General features: G+C 40.6%; 2 protein-coding genes across 5 annotated transcripts in view; one reads left to right on the top strand and one right to left on the bottom strand.

Moving 5' to 3' along the window:
• Positions 1 to 412: 412 nt before the first annotated feature.
• Positions 413 to 6,075, bottom strand: tyr (tyrosinase). Of its 2 annotated transcripts, none has more exons than XM_015051004.1 (6): positions 4,276 to 6,075; positions 3,215 to 4,119; positions 2,587 to 2,803; positions 1,600 to 1,747; positions 1,308 to 1,489; positions 413 to 1,215 (listed from the first exon to the last, which is right to left on the bottom strand). In XM_015051004.1, the coding sequence occupies exons 2-6, from the start codon at positions 4,040 to 4,042 to the stop codon at positions 968 to 970; spliced, it is 1,623 nt and encodes a 540-aa protein (XP_014906490.1). In that variant the 5' UTR covers positions 4,043 to 4,119; positions 4,276 to 6,075; the 3' UTR covers positions 413 to 967. The 2 variants fall into 2 exon arrangements, with proteins under 2 accessions (XP_014906490.1, XP_014906489.1); XM_015051003.1 differs by having other exon boundaries at positions 3,215 to 4,116.
• Positions 6,076 to 12,984: 6,909 nt separating this feature from the next.
• Positions 12,985 to 22,111, top strand: part of grm5b (glutamate receptor, metabotropic 5b) — a 76,508-nt gene continuing 67,381 nt past the window's right edge. The window contains exon 1 of one of the 3 annotated variants that reach the window (XM_015050999.1): positions 12,985 to 13,090. The gene's annotated coding sequence lies outside the window, so the exon portion shown is untranslated. The other 2 variants (XM_015050997.1, XM_015051000.1) reach the window with 2 other exon arrangements.

Genomic DNA, 22,111 nt, shown 5'->3' with positions numbered 1-22,111 from the left:
TTTAATAAATGTGTTATCTATTGTTATGTAACTTGAGACCACAGTTTGGGAGATCTCCTTTTGCAATAACACCTACTGATGACTGTGAAGCTGTCATCTTACAAACCAAATGAAAACGAACTGATTATGAAACACACATGTGTTTGTGAAACTGAGTGACATCAGTTGTAAGAAACTTTAAATACTCTTAAGGCAGATAATTCTGCTACCAGTAAAGGATATAACAGTACTTAGTGACATTACAGTCATTTCTCTACTTTTAAATAAGTGAGAATCAGACATTTTTTTTTTTAATATTTCAAATAAGCAGTCACCTCTGGAAAAACTTTTTAAATCAACTTTTCTGCATTTTCAACACATAAAATTAGAACGATCACGTGTAATGTTTCTACCACTCATTCAGACTCATACGTTTGGGTATTAATGTAACACTTTATTTGCCTTTTATTTGCATATTTACACTGGATTATTTAAGCACCATTGTGAACTCACAAAACACAGGTTCATATTTATTCATGAGATGAGTGCAGAGCTGCATGATTACATGACTCACTGTCTGTGGACGGCAATAATTTTGACCAGGAGTAACTTGGAGTTCCTCTGAGACGCTTCGAGGTCACGAGTTTAACAGCAGTGGAATTTTACAGTATTTAAACTCTGCCTAATTTGGCAAACTTAAAGTTTACATGTCCCATGTAATTAGAATTACTCTTAAAGTGTCGTAAAATGAGAGGTAAATAATAGTTCTGTTCAAGTTACTGGAAATCAAACTGCTCACATACTTCAGGTGACGTGAAAAACATGTTTTGTTCTCCTTGATGAGATTTCACTGGTTGATCTGTAACTGAATCTATTACCTGATTCATTGTAATTATTTGCTTTGTTTTGCATCCCATTGGCCTTTTTGAAATGGAAGTACCCTGAACATAGTTTGAACATTCATATGCAGCTATTTGTGCTGTTTTTGTTAAAGAGTGGTTTGATACGACGACGATCCTTCCTCTGAGCTGCTCTGTAGTAGTGGCTGCCTCTCTCCATAACTCGACGCCCTCTTCCTTCTCTGACTCCTCTTCCACCTCCTTCTTGCGAAGACTACCAGAACGGCAAAAATCGAAGCAATCAAAGCCCCCAGGATCCCGGCCCCAAGCAGCCACTGCCAGATTTCTTTGGCCTGCTCCAGGTAGGGGGTCACAAACTCTTGCACAAACCTCTGGCCTGTGGAGATGCAGAGTGGACAAGATGCAAGTAGAGGACAAATAGCTGCAGGAAAACACATTTACTGGACGCGTTTGAAATTATGCACTGACCTGGATCTAACAGATAAGCATACTCATATCCTAGCACCTTGTTGGACAGGAAGTAGTCTCCGTTTCTGTAGAGTGGAAGGAAAGGTATCATATAGTATCCGTCGTTGTGTCCAATAGGGGCATTTGCTTGTGGGTAGCTGCTCCTGAGAGGCTGGTGGGTCCTGAGCCAGCGCTCAAAGATGCTGTGAAGGACGAAAAGTAAGACGCGAAATAAAGAAAATGCAGCGGATTGTTTAATTAGGTTATTGTGAGCAATTTTACATCCAGTTTGTATGTAAACACCACAGGTTACCTGTCAATGAAAGCATGGTGTAACAGGAATATGGGGTCATTGGCTGAACCCTGGACGTTGGACATGGAGCCGTTCATAAAGACATGCAGGGAGTTGTGCATGGTGCTCTGGCCTGGTACTGCTTGGCCAGTCTCTGGGCTGGCAAATCCTGCAACAGAAACTTATTTTCTACAGCAAACAGTCAGCCTGAATATAGAGTGGGATATCCGAGTTGCACACTTTAGCTAATGGTGCTATTTTTGATAATGTTTAGCTACTGAGTTTCACCTAAATTATTGTTTCTGGCTGTTTTATAAACTTTCAGTTGAGTAAAGTTCAACATTTGTGTTGATGCTTATGGTTATTGACTGTTTTGGCTGCACTGGGGCGCTTTGAGAAAAAATTTGGACTTAATCTAAGAATTTGAATTTGCAGAAAGCTTTAAGAAGTCTTCAAGTATTTAGACATGTATAGCTATGCTTTTATTTTTGAAGTGGGTGGAAACCACTATTTACGAAGTAGTTTTGCTTTCTCTCCTCATGTTCTCTCTTGTTTTCCTCACTACAACTTTATTTAAAGCAAAAAACACACAGGAACAAAATAAAATGGACAGTAGAGATCAGAATATATCTAGGGGAATTTAGAACATGCAAATTACAATGTCAAAATTAAATTGATGCTCAAAGGTCGTACTCTTTCAAAGTCGGATGTAATTTGCATTGCCAAAGTATTTAAATTTGACCACAGTGCAATAAGACAAAAAAAAAAAAGTAAGTGCTTTTCGATTCAATACATATTTTAACCATCTGCTTCTTATTACACAAACTGTATTTCTTAACATTTCTGTTTGTTTTACATGGAATCGGAAGTAGCTCTTTCATTGTTTGAAGATAAATATGTTGTGGTTGAAATATTGCTCTACCTTTTCATAAAAAGTAATGTAGCAGGCGTTTAGAGTAGCTGTTTAACTCACAGGAGTGTACAGGGAAATTTTTTTTGTATGTTTACCCTCCAGGACGTTTCTAAAGCTCATGTTGGCAAAACGGTCCATGTTTCCCGTCTCATACTCAGGTAGGCCTACAGCAAAGTCCACATCGGCTGTTGTAGGAAGTCTCGGCACGCGGTTTCTATCGTGGTTACCAGGATTACGCAACAGTGGACCCTCCCCAGTGGTATTGCACAGGACTTCTCGGTTGTTGTACTCCTCGGGCTGCGAGCAGATTACCTTCACCGCAAGATGTACAAACACAAATGCTTCTTAAAACAATGTCAGTGAAGAGTCTTTAAATCTAAAACTGGAGCTGTCAGGTTAAGAGTTGCAGATATCCCCTAAGCAGCAAAATGTTTAGGATTTTTATTAATGGCAAAGCAAGCAGAAAGCGAAATTCTTCAAGACAAGAAATGAGTAATGCTTCGATCCAATGGCAGGTGCAGCAACAAATGTTTTGAATTCAGCATTTCTAGGCTTCACCCATTAACTGAGCATAAAACTCAATAAACTGTATCATTAAAAAAAAAAAATCTACAGTTAGTAAAAAACAAAAAACAAAATCTGTGTGATATAAAAATGAGAAAAGACTTTAAATCTGTAGTTGTTTAAATATAAATGGAGCCAGAGAAAGACATATTTTCCTACCTTCCATGAGGAGAAGACAGAAGCAGGGCTGATGAGGTTGGGATTGAGGGAGTTGCGTCCGCCCATGAGAGCGTCGGTGCACACTTCACAAGACTGGGCATTTCTCCAGTCCCAGTATGGGATGGTGAAGTTAAAATCCCCTGTAATTTTCCTTATCTCATTCTCCCAGTGAAGCAGAAAGACTCTGTGCCAGGGCAGGAACGCTGCAGATTCATGGGCAAAGTCGATGTCTCTCCAGACGTTCCCTGGCCCCCCCAGGAAGGTGTCTCTGGAGACATAGTAGTGTATCCAGACAAACAGATCGTAGGTGTTGATGTCAGAGAACATGGGGTTCTCGCCATTTTCTCCCATCTCTGCTCTTGTTGCTGTGGAGATGACATAGTCAGGGCTGATGGTGTTTTTAGCCAGGTTGAGGTAAGAGATGAATTTCTGCTGCTCTGCAGTTGACATGGTCATGATGTTCCGCCGCACTGATTCCCTGTACTGAGCACAGTTTCCACCCCAGTACCCAAACCTGCACTCTCCACAGTTAAACCCCCCGTAGTTTCCGGCACAGCGACACGTACGGTTGAAGAAAGCCAAAGGCCAGCGCTCTCTGTCATCAATCCCAGTGTGTGGGTACTGTGGCCCGTTGGGCTCATCTGAGACCAGCACCTCGGTGCAGAACCCGCGGCCCGACAGAGCTCCGCAAGCCGAGCCGTCTCCTTCCCAAACTGGACAGCATTCTTTAGTTCGCAGCCCCTCGGAGTTGGCACACGGGCGAGGAAACTGGGACGAACACACCCCCATTAGGTGAAAAAGGACAACAGACTCAAGCAGGTTCTTCATGCTGAAGAGTTACTTTGGTCTCCAAACACTGTGGCGATATTTCACAGAAACAGAACCTGTTACGTTCCAAACCTCTGCTGACAAACACAGAAAGGAAGAACTGCTTAGAAGATTGAGTGGCAAGAAGTCTCTTCTAGATATTGGAATTACATCCGTAGAATACCTCAGCAATCAATTGTACAAATGCAGAATATTTTAGAATCATTATGTTAAACTTGGATCTTGTAACCTACCATCTAAGCAGCTTCTAAACCTCCGTCGACCTTCTCTTTCACACACCCAGGCGGCTCTCCCCTGGTTTCTGCCTACTCGTTCAGCCGTTTTGGGGGCCGTCCTCAGAAGAAAGTGTGCAATTTCCTGCATTCACTCACACACACAGATTATGACGAGCATCACATGCTCAAGATAATGCTCTTGATTCCTTTTTTCACTTTGTCTGGAGACCAGCTGACCTCACCCTTTCCTACCTCAGGCAGAAGAGGGAGGTTTTGTGGTTATGTACACACCATTGCAGGCCCCAACCCATCAACCACCCCCCCAAAAAAACCCTCAAGGGCAGAAATTTACGCATGACAAAAATCAATGTCTCCCTCTGAAAGTGAGAGGAAGAACTGAGTAAAGATATGAAAGTGGAAAACTGATGTTTTACTCTAATCAGAATTAGAACCCGTGCTGATTTGACCCCAACATTTGCAGGGTTTTATTGAGTTTTGGCCCTAAATCCAATTAAGAATGTGTGGCAAATAGTTGTGCTATATTTCCAAGAATTTACGCAAATTGAATAATATTTGCAAAAGGAAAACAGCATTTCTCATTTGATCCAAATATTAACATTTTTGTTTAAAAAAAGAAAACAGTTTTGATTGCAGGCTTTGTGGAATCTTTGTCCTGAAATTTGTAGATAAAACAATCCAAATGTCTTTTTTTTTAATCTCATGTTTTCTCTTCCAGACTCCTCTTTCAGTAGTTCAGAAAAAAATGATCAGTTTTCATCAAACTTCATCAAGGGCAGAGAAAGCAAGAAAATAAAAATGCAAGTCAGCTTAGTATCATCAACTTTTCTAAATCAAATCTATTTAATTTAGTACGACTCCATTTTCCTCTGGATGCTTCATCCTCTGCAGTGATTCAACGAATGAGCATCTCTCGCCAAATAAATGAAACAAGCAGGTACCGAGGCTTGATATTCCTCTGCACAGTGACAAGTGATCTTATTGAAAATGACAACAGCAATTCATACAGACATGATACAGAGTGTTAGTGCCGTTGGTATTTTACAGTGAGGGAAATAAAAACACCAGCTTTGACTGTGGAACAGAAAATGCACTGGAAAGACAAGGACACATTAAGTTTAATACATAAATAACTGCTATGGCACTTCAGTATTTCACTTAAGCAAAAGAAACATTTCCTGATTCAGAAAAGTAAATTATTGTTTAATGCAGCCACTAATGTTATTCACAATCTTTTTGTTATTTTCATACAGTAAAAGCTAAACCAACACTTGCTAAATTTAGTTGTAGTGTTTGAATACATTTTCTTGTTGCACAGAAATGCAACCTTTTTGTTGTTCTGCTCTTACAACAGCAATAAGTCCAACAAGTTGATTATTAGCCTTGTAGCCATCCTGCTGCAAGAGGCTTACAAATATTTTATCTGTGGCTTTCCAACTGAACAGCTACCTTAACAACAGTTATTGCATTTTGTTCTTATCATGTCAGGATCTTTGGCTGTTTAAGTTGTTTTAGGGTTTGTTTATTTCTGTGTTCCTTATAGTTTCTTATTTTCATTTGATCAGCTTTGTTTCAGTTTTTACTTTAGTTCAGTACTTTCTTATTGATTCCAGTTTTTATTTGTTGTGTCTAGTTTGGTTTGTTAGATCTAGTTAGTTTTATTTTCTAGTCCTTCACCTGCTCTCTCTCTCTCTCTCTCTCTCCTTTCACACCTGTAACCTCTGGTTTTCTCCCTGTTACTTCCCTGTAGAGTCCCAGCTGTTCTTTTATGTTGGATTCCTGTTTTTGTTTGGCTCTGGCTCCCTGTGACATTTGTAAGTTTTATTCTTAATTTTTCATTAAAATATTCATAATCAACTCCCTGCTTCAGCTGCTCCTGCAATTGTTGCCAACTTTAATCAACACATTTTGACAAATGGAGGAATTTATTTATTTTTAGTAAAACTTACTCTTTAAAGTATGTATTAAAATATCTGGGCAATTTTCCAGTGTTACATAAGACAACAGAGTAAGTTGTGCAATTAAAAACTCAGAGACCCTCTCTGCATCTCTTCCACCATGTGGTACGTGAGGAATCAACACGCCATAGGTAGAAACTTCTAGGAGGAGAGAGTCAGATATTTCCTCCCCACATGCTCCAACTCCTCAGGTCCCACATGCCCACTACAGACCCCAGAATTATCTGCGCAAACTCCAGGATCACAAGCCGCTCACATGCTGCTGTGGTCAGGCACGGGATGCAGCTTAACTGGCTGCAGGAACGCAGTAGAGCACACAGGAATGACCGTCACAGGATAAACCCGCCCTCAGGGTTCCTATGAGAGAGCCGAGTACAGATACGCTGTGTATTTCTTTGAACTTGCAAGGAATTTCACCTTATATAAGCCTGTGGAGTTTACTGCGATTCAGACCAGCGACTCCTGAATATTCCAGACGCCAGATGATGCCAGTAGAGTTAATATTTCAATATTCCTATTCTTCAGCCACACACAAGAGGGCAGTATGAGCTGTTTGTATGGAGGGAATCCTGCGTGAATTATTTGCACCCAATCACCTCTGGTGTAATGAGGTAATGTAAGAAATGACGAAAAAAAAAAAAAAGGGACCAAACTACTGATAACAGCACAAGATTCATTTTGCATATTAAACTTTGACCCCTTTAGCTGCATACGTGGAGTCAACACAGACCAATGTTTGGCTGCAAGAAGAAAAAATGTTGATTTGTCTGTTCTAGCTGGAAACAATAAAATCTGTGAGAAAATCCTTTAAAAAGGGTGGTATTATGAATTTTACAAGCAATTTTATAGCACAAAAATCAAGTGTTATCTTCAGTTATAAAAATGCTGTATATGGAGAAATAACCTACTTTTTCTTTACTTTGCTGCCTTGAAATGGGCTTCTATCCCTTCATGAAGCTCCTGCTCTTTCTGACACAGTAAGACATGTTTAGGCCTCCCTGAATGGCTGCTGTGGGAGATTCAAGCATTTCTCAAATATGTATAAAAGAATCAAAGCAACACTACATGTGTGTTTTTGATGAGGAAATAACATTAAACCATTACAACATTTTATTATTTCCAATGACATTATTTACAACATTATATTAAAAGTACTGAACTAGTTCCTTACTGATAACATAAAACACATTCTACAGTCAATACTGACATTCCTCTTTCATCCACCTATCTATTGGTTTATTTTTATTAAATGCATAGTTACATAAATGACCTGAGCACTTCGACCACTAAATGCGCTGTCGCAGATTGGTTAAGCGCTTGTGACCGCACACTCTTAAAAGGGCTTAAGGGTCATAACCTGCTGACTTTTATGTGCCTCATTTGTATTTAGAAAAAAGTCCAGTGGTGATTTTTAATCTTTTAAGAAACAAAATGTCAAATTAACTCCACACACCACATATTTCTCAATAAGAAATAAAGCAATAGCAAAACCCCTCCCCCCCAAAAAAAAAATTACTTTTCCCCAGGTTATCACTTTCTTCCTGCAGGGTAGAATTAATACACAGCTGCAGCGTCCCCAGTCTATGTGCTGAGCGTGTTATCGGAGCGCTCAGGTAGTCGGAGACACTGTGACAGCTTGTCAGCCTGCGCTGACAGTGAACACCAAGGCTGCTTTTTGTTTGGATGCACCCAGACGTCACAGCAGCCTGCAGTGATGTGGAGGACAAGCTCTTTTAAACTCTTTAAAAGTTGCCAAAAATACCACTAGTAATAACAGTCTACATGGTATTCTGAATACTTAGCCTGCAGGGAGAAACCTGTCAGTAATTTTATAATAAATTAATTTCCATAAGTTATTTTATTTTGAGCTGTGGTGTGTAAGAAGGCAACCAGATTCTGGTAAATAAAATATAACAGGGGATGTGTTTGTTTGACTTCTACCTTAATTTTATTGTATTGGAAACAGGAAATCAATGTGATAGTCTTTATCACAATATCACAAACTTGTCTAGTTACCATGAGACAAATGGGCATCATTAAAACCCAATCTTCATGTGGTCTGTGAGGCAGGAAGCGTTTAAATTAGACTGAGTCTTTTATAACTGACGTCCTCGCTTCTCTGCTGGCGTTAAGCTGATGTTTTTAATTCTCTATTTGTCCCACTTAGAGGGAAAATATCACAGAAAAGTGTCAAACCTGTAGATCAGCTGCGTGTCTATGGCAACTGTGGGCATCCACTGTTATCCAGAAATGCCATTGAATAATTGATTTGCTGAATGACACGGAGTCTCTTGTTCTGCGATTTGTGGAGGAGTGTGGGAATAAGAATATTTTATCCGATGGATGTTGCACGTCTGCCGAGGACACTCTGATGCACACACTGATTATGATTATGCAAACATAAGGAGTGCAGGTGTTGGGTTATTTCTTGTAGCGTTTATTCTGTCACTGTAATCTCATTTTCCTCCAACCAGGGGGAACTGTTGCTATTTTCTCCCCTCCCACATGCCCCACAAACTCTGCCTAACAGTGTCAGTGTCAGATTACGCTCATATTCTGTTATAATAGGATGATTTCCATCAGCTGTCATTATATCCCAATCCCCACATCATTTGACATGCTACACTCTATTACATGAGATTCAATTGTCTCAGTTTGATCAATTGTAATTCAATTATTGATACTAATTTTCACTACTGAAGTCTCACGAGTCCCTTTTTTGGTACTCTGCTTGCCATTATGTTTGTGTGTGTGTGTGTGTGGGGGGGGGGGGGTGGGTGGGGGGGGGTGTGGGGGTGTGTGTCTGCTTATGAGCATGAGGCAACTTGATTGCTGATTTTCTGCTTTACAAAAACAACGGTTTACCATGAAAAGTGATCCTAAGGTCATTTGCAATATCAGTGGGATGATGTAATACGGCAAGAGAGTTCTTTAAGGTTTGCATGAACTGTGATGTAAGTGAAAAATATGAGTGAAAATATTTGTTGTTGTTTTTTTTTTATTTTTGTTTTGTGAAGGCCTGGTACTAAAGGCCAGTATTACTTTATGGTAAAAGGCATAAAAAAATACAGGGGGATTAAATTACATCCTAAAATCAGAAGATGGAGCCTCTAGAAGCTCAAATTTTAAGTCCAAATGTGTTTTAAGAGCAGCTTAGTCTCCAGCTCACATCTGGTATGCAGTGATTTATGATTCATAGTGATCCTGTAAGCCATTATTGGCAGTCGATTCCTTTTTAAATGGTGCATTCAAGTGATCACTAACCCTGTTGTGGTCTTTTGGTCATCAGTCACCTCTTAATGCATGACATAATTTGAATCAATGGATGAAGGGGGCCGCTGCCAGATGTATCTGCTTGCAGTCAGTGTTCTCCCTTACAACAGGCTTATGTTGATAAAATTATAAAAACATAAAAAAGGAAAAGCCTGCGATGGACTGGCACCCTGTTCAAGTCACACCACGCCTCTGGAGTTTGGCACCAGCCCTGATTGTGATCCTACATGGACAAGCGGCTATAGACAGTGGATGGATGGATGGTAACATAATGAGTAGTCTGCTGTTGGTATTACTTAGGACTAAATTATTTAAAAATAGCTATTCAACCATTTAAAAAAAATTCTAGATCAAAAAGAGCAAAGCTAAATGATGCACAAACTAAATACTTGAACAGTTGTGGGTTTTGATAGGAAAGGATTGGCTCACAACCCATCTCGGCACAAATGATACAAAAAGCACAAGCACATAAACATAAAACAGTTTGAATTACAGAAACAGATAGAAATAAATCTTATGTCTGGGGAAGATTAATGTGTCTCTCGAGACATTTGGTGGAGGTGCAGTGAGGTGCCAGGGAAGCTTTTAAGGTTTATCCAGTCATTGTTTAACCTCAGCAAGAGCTGCGTTCTCATTATTTTCACAATTCTGAGCTTGTCTTTTTGCCGTTTCCAATTGCTTTGTGAATGGACCTTGCCAAGTGAGGTAGTGACAGTCCTACGTCACCGGACTCTAACAGGGGCAAGTTAGCTTCACCAGTTGAAGGAGTGATGATTGGTTTGTGTGTCCAGCCAGCTGCTGGGGTTTAAAAGCACAAAGAAGACTCAGAAATTATTTGCCTTTTACCAGTGTGTTCTTGGTTAAACCACTGTAATTGTTCATTATTATTTTTATTTTATTTAAGAACATTATGTGGACACTTTCAAAAATGATCTTATGCACAGTGCTGATGTCAATGCTTCACGACATATCTTGTTGTGCCGCGCTGCTGGCATAGCTTCTGAAAGCTCACAGCTGAGTGTAATATCGCCGCCTCCTTTTGAGCTATGACTGGCCAGACGCACGTCGGAGACAATTCATCTTTCTGAGTTCATGACGTTTGTAAATGTTATGTGAAAGAGGAGCCTCTGAGCCTGATCTTTGTTCTTCGGTGTTTTCAGTACACGACCTTAGATGTCCAATGGAGTGGTTTGTGATGTGTAAAATGGCTAGGACGAGAGTTAGCTTGTCCATGTCCGAGACAGTAGTTCTCACCTGTGAAAGCAGGTGATGTTCTGGAGCGTTGTTGTTCTTTGCCTCAGGCAAAGGAGTTCCAGTCTCTTCTGGTGTCTTTCACACTATTGATGGAAGGATGGAGTGGGAGATGGATGGACAGACTGGGTCCTTATGTAGTGTAATGTGGACACTGGACACTGCTCTACTCTGTTGGGGTGGAAGAAAATTAAGTTCGACCTGCATCTAACATCATGACCTAAAATAAAGGCTCCCTTCATATTCTCTAAGATGGGAACAAAAGATTACATTGTGTTTGTGTGAGAGACATGTCCGGACTTTCATCCTGGACTTACTGCCCCCATTATCTACTTTTATGCATTTTTGCATTTACGCAATAAATGCATAAATGAATTTTTATGGCAATTGTTGAGACAGAAAAAACAGTTATGTGAAGATATTGCTTTCTTTGCTTGGTTATGTTTTGTCTGAAGCCATGCGACTGGGTCGAAGCAAAATGTTCCAATTTTTTGTGAAATCACTACAATTATGGGTGATTTGAACAAACAAAAAAATCTGAATTGGCTTGGAAGGGAAACCCTGTCATGTAATTTAAATTCAGATTTCAAGCAAGATATATTATTGATCCCAAACAAAACAAATAAGCACATAAGATTTACTTTGTTTTTTCTTATTCTTCCCATGCATAATAGATTTTCTCTGGGTAATCCGACATATTTTCATGGTCACAAGACCAATTTAGAGTGGCCAATTTCCTGTTCATGAATGGTTTTTGACCAGTGTTTCCCAATACCGGTCCTCGGGGACCCCTACCTTGCATGTCTAAGTTGTCCTTAGCTCTCAGTGACATGTACCTGGTTGTATGGCTTTGTTTTAACTTTTGACAACATGTTCAGGGTGTGCCCAGGCTTTCACCCAATGACCGCTGGAGATGAGCACTACCCCCTTATAATCCTGCAAGGATTAAACAGGTGTAGAAATTGATGGCTGATTCTCTGTTGAGCAGAATCCCTTTACAGTCACTCAGTATGCTTATATGTTTCTTTTCTTTTCTTCATCTGATCCAAGTTCTGCTCTACATTTTACTGAAATTCCAAGAATGATCAGAACAATTTTCACTGGACCTGAAGGTCGTCATAGACACTGTCGCTTAAAATCATTTAGTTTTGTGCTTAAATCTCTGCAGCCCTTTTACTTTCTGTTCAGCTCCATTGAGATTCTGTCAGTGTTTAAATTCATGCATCATAGAAACCTCCTTGAATCCAAAGTGAATATTCTGATCTTGTTAATGCCAAGTTCTTATAAACACTACAAAGTTTTACTATTTCTATTGATTCAATTAATAACTTTTTTCTGTTATTATTTTTTTTAAGTTTTAAGGCTTTTTTTTTTTTACTGATGTATCTTACTCTGCAGTAACCCATCTACTGGGCTGTAAGAAATTGACTTTACATTACTGTTGAAATGTTCTGGTTTACTGTACACAGAAATTGCTTTTTTCTTCTTCTTCTGAGCAGAACTAGAGTTTGAATGAGAACCTATAAGCTGGTCTTTTGCAGAAAAAGAAGTCTGACAGTCTGGAACTCCGGAGATATTCTTAGTTGGTCTGTGAGCCAGTTGTGTCTGTTGTTCTTAAAAAGCTGAATATACATTAAATATATTTTGTTTCTACATGTGGAAGCACAAGGGCACATTTGTGTGAGGCATACAGACAGTTTGCAAGTGAACTATTGACAGTCTGATGGCTTTCTTGTTTTAAAACGACCCATAATTGTAAGAAAACATAGAACAGAGATCAGCTTAAGGTTACCACTATGTCCAACCTTCATGTGTTTGCACGACAAGGCAGTGTCTAAAAATGCACAGCTGTGTATGTGTACGCATATATGCCATGCTCTTTTAATGGTTCACTAATCCCAAGTGCATTTGGCAGACAAATTAATCCAAGCCTTGTCATAGCCAAGCTCTAAACCTGCCCCCCGCATGTATCCCGTAGACCCATCTCCATCTCTCTTTGGATCTCTCCCCGGGCTTTACTGTACCAGTATGCATCTCCAGATGGCATCGTGGAGGTAGGTGTGATGTGAGATAGAGAAGGAGAGACAGACAGCAAACAGAGAGATGGTGGGAGACCTGTGACGGACAAAGCCTCCTCATTGGAGCAGAGAGGAAGCGAGACAGAAAAGATAGAGACAGACAGAGAGAGTTATAGAGAGAGAGAGAGAGAGAGAGGAGGGGTGTTCATTTGTTGCCATAGTGAAAAAGTAGATTAACCACAGTGAGCATGATGCCGTGATGCACTGGTGAGGGATGCTGTGTTTCTGTGGGAGTATTCACCCCTGCAAGCTGAGGTATGTGACTCTTAACTTCTTTTATTTGGTATGCACAGTTGAAAACAACATTTTACACGCATTTAGGTGACCTAGTCCAAGCAACTCATCATGCATTTCAGAGATGTAAGTATTTCCAGATAACTCTCTGTTTCTTGGACACCTTTGGGAATATTTCTTTGCAAAAGGAAAACAAAAATCTAAAAAAAAAAAAAAGCCCCAACAATTGCAATTTGAAAATGTTGTTTAGAGCCAATACCTGATCCATAAATTTATGAGCAACATTAAGCTGCAGTTTGTAATTGTATTTTCAGACAAAACTGTTTCTGAAATCTTATTGTCTGCATATTTAGCCACAGTGGAGGTCAAGCCACACTTCTGGCTTTCTTTCGCACAAAAAGCAAGAAAAGATGAAAAAAATATTATAGAAACAGTCATATATTTTGCATTCGTAGGATCTGAAAAGAATATATTTGAAACACTAATTTTCTTAGAGTCTCAAGAAGCTTGTTGTGTCTGGCAGCTTCTGTGTTGTCATTGCATAATGGAGACCATAGTGAGATGCTTCCATTAGATTTGCATTGACTTCTTTATCATTAATGATTTAATCTCTGTGGCTCTGTAGCTGGATGCCAAACAAATCCGTATAGGTTAATGGCTCTTTTACTCTCATGCGACCGCATTGAAACTTCAAATGTTAATCGATCTCCTCCTCTGCGTCGTCATCTCAGCCCATGGAGTCACCTCTGGAGCCTGTCTCATCTGTGAGAAGAAAGAGATACACTCAGTCTATCTTGATCCGAAACATCTGATTAAACGCACATAAACGGGCAATTACAGCATAATAAGCTGACATCCACCTCTTTTATAGAAGGCATTAAAAAATTGAAAAATCAAGAAATCATAAGCAAAAGACACAGCTGAGAAAAAGAAACAATGAAGGCTTTGATTTTTGTTCTGCTTGCTGGTATCCTAATATCGACTGATATCTTGTATAACAAAATTTGACACAGCCTATTAAAGAAATCAAATTAGCTGCTCTGATTGACAAAATTAGGCACTTAAATGTGTCATAACTGCAACCAGTTTCTATGGCAAGCCATAGTAGCATATGATCAGCCAGCAGTCTAAACTCCATATAAACACTGTGATCAGGGTACAAAGATGAGTCCCTGTGTAATCTGCCTCTGGCCCTTCACAAATCACCAACAGAGAAGGCTGAGAGTTTTCGAAAACGTCTCCTCTTATGCAGTACCATAAGTGGCACAGTGCAGAGTGCCAAGGAGCCCTCTGTGTGAAATCAGTGTCCAACATCTCACCTGTATCATTATTTGTTTTGAACAATACAAAAATTGCTTATGGGTTAAATTAGTTTTTTATATCTTACTCGGCCGACGTACCTAAAATAACAACACTGACATTTCAGTTCCACTGATTTTATTAGTGAAAAACTGTTTGTCAGCTCATAACTTTTTAAAAGTGGCTGCATTGTTTTTAGTAGTCTGCTGATTTTTATAGTAATGTTATGTTTTACTTGAGGTGCTGCTGGGTACCATTTAGAAAAACGAACCATTTCAATGGCTGTGGTGGAGCGAACGTCAGGAAAGTCAATCTTTTCAGGCTGCCCATGGTGTCAAGGAAGAGTTTCGGTTTATCCATGTTCTCTTTCATAATAACCTATAAAGTTACTCTAGAAGAGGCGAAAAGAGGACGACATCATTTATGCTGTTTATCTGTCTTAATTTAACTTTAACTTGAATAAAGTCGCATAAACATCCCACCCAACATCATCAGTGTTCCAGTACTAAGTTAGAAAACCAGCTGCTTGCTGTCTTAGTATTAGAAATTCTTGCAAATAATGTTTCACACCATTTTGTACAATCAGTCTCATGGTGAACAGCGTTTGTTGCACATACTTCAGAAGACAGATTTGAAATATAGGTGCATGGTTGGCCTGAGGGCTGCACAGTGGCGCAGTTGGTAGAGCTGTCGCCTTGCAGCAAGAAGGTTCTGGGTTCGATTCCTGGCCTCAGTCTTTCTGCATGGAGTTTGCATGTTCTCCCTGTGCATGCGTGGGTTTTCTCCGGGTTCTCCGGTTTCCTCCCACAGTCCAAAAACATGACTGTCAGGTTAATTGGCCTTTCCAAATTGCCCCTAGGTGTGAGTGTGTGTGTGCATGGTTGTTTGTCCTGTGTGTCTCTGTGTTGCCCTGCGACAGACTGGCGACCTGTCCAGGGTGTACCCCACCTCTCGCCTGGAACGTGAGCTGGAGATAGGCACCAGCACCCCTCCCGACCCCACTGAGGGACAAGGGTGACGGAAAATGGATGGATGGATGGGTTGGCCTGAACTATGTTCCAGCTTCAAACTTGGAAAAACTGTGACATTAGCTAATTAAACTCTGCACTCAGCTATTGCCCTGTATTGCCTTGCAGCAAGAAGGCCCTGGGTTCGAAATCTGGCCCTGGAGTTTGCATGTTCTCCTTGTGCATGTGTGGGTTCTCTCCATGTACATAACTCCCCCAGTCCATAAACAAGACTGTTGGACTATTTGGTGTGTGGAGTCAGTGTACTCTGCGGCTTTCATTGGAGAAAGGCACCGGCTCCATTACAACACCGCAAGGATTAGCTAGACTGTGAATGGACAGACTTAAGTTACCTCACAACAAAGATAACGTTGGATGCCAATATTGTTGTTGAATATTGTTGCAAACTAAATTTTCCTCACTACTCTCTTTTCTAACATCACAGAATCCCCTCCACTTTGTCTGATCTTGACTGCTAAGGAATATATCAGTTGTGGTTATAAAGGATGGTGAAAACTTATTCATTGTGCTACATTAATTATCAGAGAGCAGAGTTTTATGCCATAGCTGCTGAAATATCATAGCCTACCAAATATTCAACTGAAGTGATCCATTGGACATACTGATAATGAGATGGCCATTGCAATTCAATATGTACTTAGGCGTAATTGTAACACTTGAAGAACATATTCACTTTTAAACATGCAGTATGAAGTCTATATTTAACACAATATAAACAATCTGAAGCAGTTTATTGTTTATTGTTTAGGCTATTGCTGGACTTTATAGCGGCAGGCGTCATATTAGATTTTGTAGTTTGGTTAGATGAGAAAGCTCCAACCTCATCAGAATATTTAGGTAAGTTCATGGTTTTTCAAATACACCATGATACAATATGTGCCAAATAAGATAGTAAGCATTACAAAGAAATCAATACACACTCTAAGATCTGCTTGGCTAAAACAAACCAACACATTTGGGATTATCTTGCTAACCACACATGCTAAATGTATACAGGTGTAGGCATATTTAATACAACAGGACTGAGACAAATGGGAAAATGTAAGGCAGAAATATAGAGACACTTCCACCTGAAGACAGTTTGGGGTGACTAAGACATGTTTTGGGGCTGTGAAGCTGTAGCGTACCCAGAGATGACCCACACATTCACATGGAAAACAACACATTTATCACCAATTATTTAGAAACCTTGTTACCCTGTAGACTGAAAAATCGACCCAATGTTTGATTAAAAGTGGCCAGACTCTACTCCAACTAAATGCCCCAGGTATACACCTGCACAGCCAACTAAAACACTGAACACTCACACCTCACTGGGTCTGTACGGGACAGGAAAGTGGTGCAAGCTAAAAGCTGACTGTTTGTAGCTGAGCTGTAAAAAAAAAATTTGGAGAAGAATGCTTCAGAGAAGCAGCTCTGCTGAATGAATATGAGCAGCAGCAGAGGGGGTCGTGGAGAGCTGGAGGGAGAGGGGTAAGAGGGGGGGGGGATAATATGAGGGGAGATGTGCTGAAAAGAGGAGGAGCAGAGGGGTGTGTTGAAGGAGAGAGGTGTTTGGAGAAGAGGCTCAGGTGTGCGTGACTGGAAAACGGAGGAAGCTTCGGAAGCTGCACAGCGATCTGCTGCTGCTGCTGCTGCTGCTTTCGGGCTGCTTGACATTGGGGTATCGGCAGTCTCTTTCGCCTGTGGCGGCAGCATGCATCTTAATTGTGAAGCGGGACCGTGCGGGTGATTTCAGAGAGACATGACGGACCCCATGAGGTAAAAGATCTGAGTTAAGATTTGAGACAAATACGCCTGCAATGGAAGAAAAATGTAATTTATTCACTAAGGATATACTCAGTGTTCTGTTTTCTGACTGGAAAATATTTGTCGCACTTTTCTTGCATTAACTTGCGGTAACATCTGGGTTTGCCATGTCTCACTTAGAAGGTAACCTAGTTTATGGAAACATCCCGTTCCTCTGGTGTTAGTGGGGACACACACAGTCGCATCAGTGAGACTGAGGGGGGGACTGAACCCCGCTTTTCATCCGTGCATGTTGCAGCAGTGTTCATTTCAGACGGTGTCTCTGTCATGTTTTTGCGCCCTTCGGTCATTATAAATCATGTTTAGTAAGACTGGGTGCAAATGTTGGGCTCTTATCGTATTTTGCGGTAGGGCTGTTGCAGTGCTGCGCCAGTCCTTCTCCTTGGAGAGCCAGGCACTTTGACCAGACGCGGCTCGTCACTGATTAATTAAGGGCTTGCAAAATGTCAGATCAGTCTGGTAATTAAACTCAGAATACATGCATGCAAAAAAAAAAAGAAGGAAAAAAAAGATATTTGGTATCTGCATAGCGGCTATCAGACGAAAGTCTAAACGGATTGCAGGAGAGGCGACAAAAAGTCAATGGTTTTTCGGTGAGTTATGCATTCTATTGCACACCTTTTGTGATGTTTGCATCAGGTAGCGGTGCTACCTTGCTATTGACACATGTGGTCATATTACTGAGATTGTGTAACAACCATTTAAGCCTGCCAAACTGAACAGCAGCCTTACAGGTGCATGCTCTCAGCCATGAATGCCTGAAATTCTCTATTTAGAAGAAAGTGCACACCTGAAAACAAACAACTCCCCCCTACCCCCCTAATTTCCTTTGGCAGTATTTTTAATCTGAGCTTTGGAAATTGCTCCTAAAATGTCGCAGAGGTCATCCCAGAAATGAAGTGATGATCTTTATTGATAACCCCTTGAATTAAAAAAGAAAACTTCTAAAATATTGCTTTCCCTGGATCTCTGGAGAAGATAGCCCCCTCACTCAGGAATAAACACACACTGCCAAACGCCCACTCAGCAAAACGGCAAAAGCCTTCCTTGAATGGGGGAACAACAGGAAAAAGCAGAGTGACCCATTTACATTTTGGAGACTAATTCCAGAAGCAACATGATATAATGTCGGTGTTGCCTATTGTTTTTTAAGGGGTCCTATGAAATGTAGCAGTGTGTACACATTTGCCCTTAGAGAATGAGTCTGTGCAGCAGGAGAGTGAAGCGCTCACTCCAACAGGGTGATAACAGAATGGACCTCTTTTAAATTCATGTGGGTGGACATGCATCCATTTGTGAATGGTATATTGGGTGCTTGCTTGCGCTTTTTCCATCCTGTGTTTTTTCCCCAGTTTGGGTAGGTGAATAATTGCACGCAGCTTATTGATGTACATTCGCCGTTTGATGATTCCCCCTTACCTCTGATCTGCTGACAGGAAAGAGCACAATGGGGTTTGCATTGAAATTCTGCATATGATGAAAAGAGCTACTCCGGTTTAGTTAAATTCTCCAGACACTGCCCAGTGTTGCACTTGTCTTAATTACAAACACAACTACCTTAACTACGCAGAACAGAGAGGGAAAGAAAACTTCATTTTTTCATATCCTGTGGAAGGTAATGTCTTCTCCTTGCAACCTAGTAAAATAAAGGTTTTCTCAACACAGACAGCAGCACTAATAAGATGCACTGTATTAAAGTAAGGCTGCAAAGTAGAGGAAGTTTTTTTTTTGCATCCCTTTATGTTGGTGTAGAAGTTATTTCATTGAGGTTTATTGTACACTTGTGAGTATTTTAGATAGAACTAAAGGTATAACTGCTTAATGGTGTGCAAGAAACGTTCCTTTAGGGAATGAGTTGACAATTAAGCCTTAACAACAAGACAGCAACATGGAAGAGAATGATACGGGAACCCAGTAAGCGACTCAGAGAATTGCAAATAAAAACGGGGATTCTTGTTGGGAGAGATTGCTATAATCCACTTCATTTCACAGCAACCCTTTAACACTGGCATGGGGGTGATGCATTTGATTTTACCCTGAAATTTCAGAGGAAAGCCCAGTGGACAAGGAGGGGCGCAGATCATTTCAAATTCAAAAACATGTACTTGAAATTATGTTTCATCATACTAGTTTAAATTTGGTAAAAATTCTGAATTTTCTGTAGCTGCTGTGAACAAAAACCTGAAGTTATAGCTGGAGAAGATTGTCATGTTGTAATCCTGACCCGTGCTGCTTTTAAGTGCTTGGAAAGAGGGAACCAAAAGCAGAGTTGGAGTCAAACGCCAGACTATAGAGCAGGGGTCCCCAAACTACGGCCGCCACGTCATTTGGTCCGGCCCCCTGAGCAATGCCAGATCCGGCCCGCCTCCTCGTACCAGAGAGCATTCAGTGTTTTTTTTTCATATATTGTATTTTCTGGTTTATATGTGGATTTTTCTTCAACCACCAGGGGGGCTCTTGAGCAGATGTGAAACTAACTTTCCCTCAATGGAATATATACTAGTCAGTCCCAGTCACCGTTTCACTCACGGTTTTTTCCATTTGCATTCTGGGTAAAAATCTATCTAAAAGCGCGAATGTGTCGCCGCCGCCTCCCCCCCACTCCCGTCGACAAGAATTTTCTAAGGTTTCTGTCTCCAAAAACTAAGACCGGCCCCCGACCAGAGAAAGGAACAGCTATGTGGCCCTCGCAGGAAAAAGTTTGGGGACCCCTGCTATAGAGGTTTAAAGGAAAGCAAGAGGAAACTTGAAGCCGTAGTCGAAGAGACGATGGAGATGAAGCTTCGTAGCAGACGAAGGTTTGGGAGCTGGCCGAGCTGGAGCTGAGGACAGAGAATCCAACAATTAGAATAACTTCAACAAGCCTGAAGTTATTCAGAGGCCAGGACCAGTACCGTCACTGAACCTGAAGATCTACTGATGAGTGGATGTAGAAAAGGAAATTTATGGAAGGAGGTGATCGGAAACAGTTTCGCCAAAGTCCCAAGGAGAAGACCGCCTAGCAAGTTGGCCTAGTCATGACACTGTTTGTGTCTCCTTTATATTTAAAGCCAAGTTTAATCTAATTGGATGAAGTTTGGAGAAAATTGTAATATGTATGAGTAAACATGATGGACTACAGTTTTATTTCTATAAGATCACAAATTTTGATTTCTGTGAGGGAGGCCTGTATGCCATCTTCACGGTTGAAATGCCACCATCAAACAGCATTGAAATCGAAATGGAAAAATACTTAAAGGAAAATTAATTAAATGTTGTTGTAACTCATATTATTCAAGATTCTCCAAAGAATTGTTGCAGATGGTGATGGCAGTGAGTAGGAAGTGTCTCCTAGAGCAGTCTGTATAACAATGAATTTGAAGAAGCCTCTGACTGAAGACTCTTTGTTTTTCTGTAACAGTATCATGAAGAGAATGCTCAGGGTTCTCCACAATTTTCTTGATTTTTCTGAAGAATCCTTATTTACTCTATCCTCTCCAGAGGTGCCACAGTAATCCCCAAGACAAAACTAGCCTTCTTCATGATGTGGTTTAGCCCATTGAAGTCCCTGGTTCTGATGATGATCAACCCCCGCCCCTCCCCCAACAGATGATGGCAGAGGAGATGACACTCTCAACAACAGACTTATAGAGATACGCAACATCTTGCTGGAAACTTGGAAGGATCTAAGCTTCCTCTGCTGCTTCAAACTGAAAAAAAATAAATAAATAAAAAAGAATTCTTGTATGCACGAACATGAAAGTATTTTTTTGCTTTTCTGATATAAAAATATGATGATAGTACATCATTACTTGTGTATTCAGCTGAAACCTACGGCTCTGACACTCTGACATCCCACACATAATCAACAATCAACAAAACTCTAGATCTGTCACGGCTCAGGGACGGATCGAGCCGCTGCTGAGACGCGAGTGACACGCAGCAGGCCTGCATGGTCTAATCTGTTGATATTAGAGCCAAAAATGAAAATCTGAATGTTGTGAACAAGCAACATGCTGCCACTATGAAACCGGACCGAGACCTGAGGCGTCTTTTTAAACCTCGGCACTGGTTTGCTCATGTGTTTCACCAGCAGACAAGGGCGAATGGGAAGCGGAGGGAGTGAGAAGCAGAGACTGACATGCAATTGCATCATAATTAACTGGGAGTACGTGCACAGCACAGCTTAGTTTGGCTTTTTTCATTCATTATTGGAGCAGCAGTGAGCCTTCCCGCCAGCTCGACACGCCCATTTTGATTCAAACAGACTACATCTGGGGATGTCTGTTAGTTACAGCTCGTGCTTTTTTATTTCTTTTGTCTCACCCTGACTTTTATCTACAGTTTTCGCCAAACGTCGTCTCTGTCTTCTCATTCCGACTCATACCGCCTTGGTCCGCAACTCGGCGTTTCTTTCTACCTTTCTAGATTGGCTGATTGTATTGAAGTAAAGCATTGGTGACGTAGTGATGTCAAACCGAATGCTGGAGACATGCAGGCAGATGGCTAATTAAAGGTTCGCTGAATGGATGTCACTTCTGTTCCCACAATTTAACGGACTGTTATTCCCCACTCAGATTTTTAGGGCGAGTTAAAAAATTTCTGTTGCATGCATGCATGTTGCAACTCATTTATTACGCATATAGTAAAATTGATGTAACTGCTAACTGTTATAGCAGTGACCTGATAAGCCGCTCTGGCTGTGCTAACATTGATTTACTCACCTCAGCACATTATTTCTTCTAATTAATTCAGATCCACTTAGGTATTGTCTGTCTATCAAAACGAACAGAGCATGATATCTCTGTTTTCAACTCTTTTTTTTTTTAAAGTGGGCTACAATGTAAAATTGACCTTTTTTTTTTTTTGTTTTTTTGCTTTTTTTTTTTTTTTAAATTTTTTTCCCTTTCAAAAAAAATACCGGGAG

The sequence above is a fragment of the Poecilia latipinna genome, unplaced genomic scaffold (assembly GCF_001443285.1).
Source record: "Poecilia latipinna isolate Pla-1442-1.1 unplaced genomic scaffold, P_latipinna-1.0 Scaffold1023, whole genome shotgun sequence".
In the NCBI taxonomy this organism is placed as follows: domain Eukaryota; kingdom Metazoa; phylum Chordata; class Actinopteri; order Cyprinodontiformes; family Poeciliidae; genus Poecilia; species Poecilia latipinna.
The sequence above is the reverse complement of the archived record's forward strand: the minus strand, read 5'-3'. Positions and strand labels throughout refer to the sequence as shown.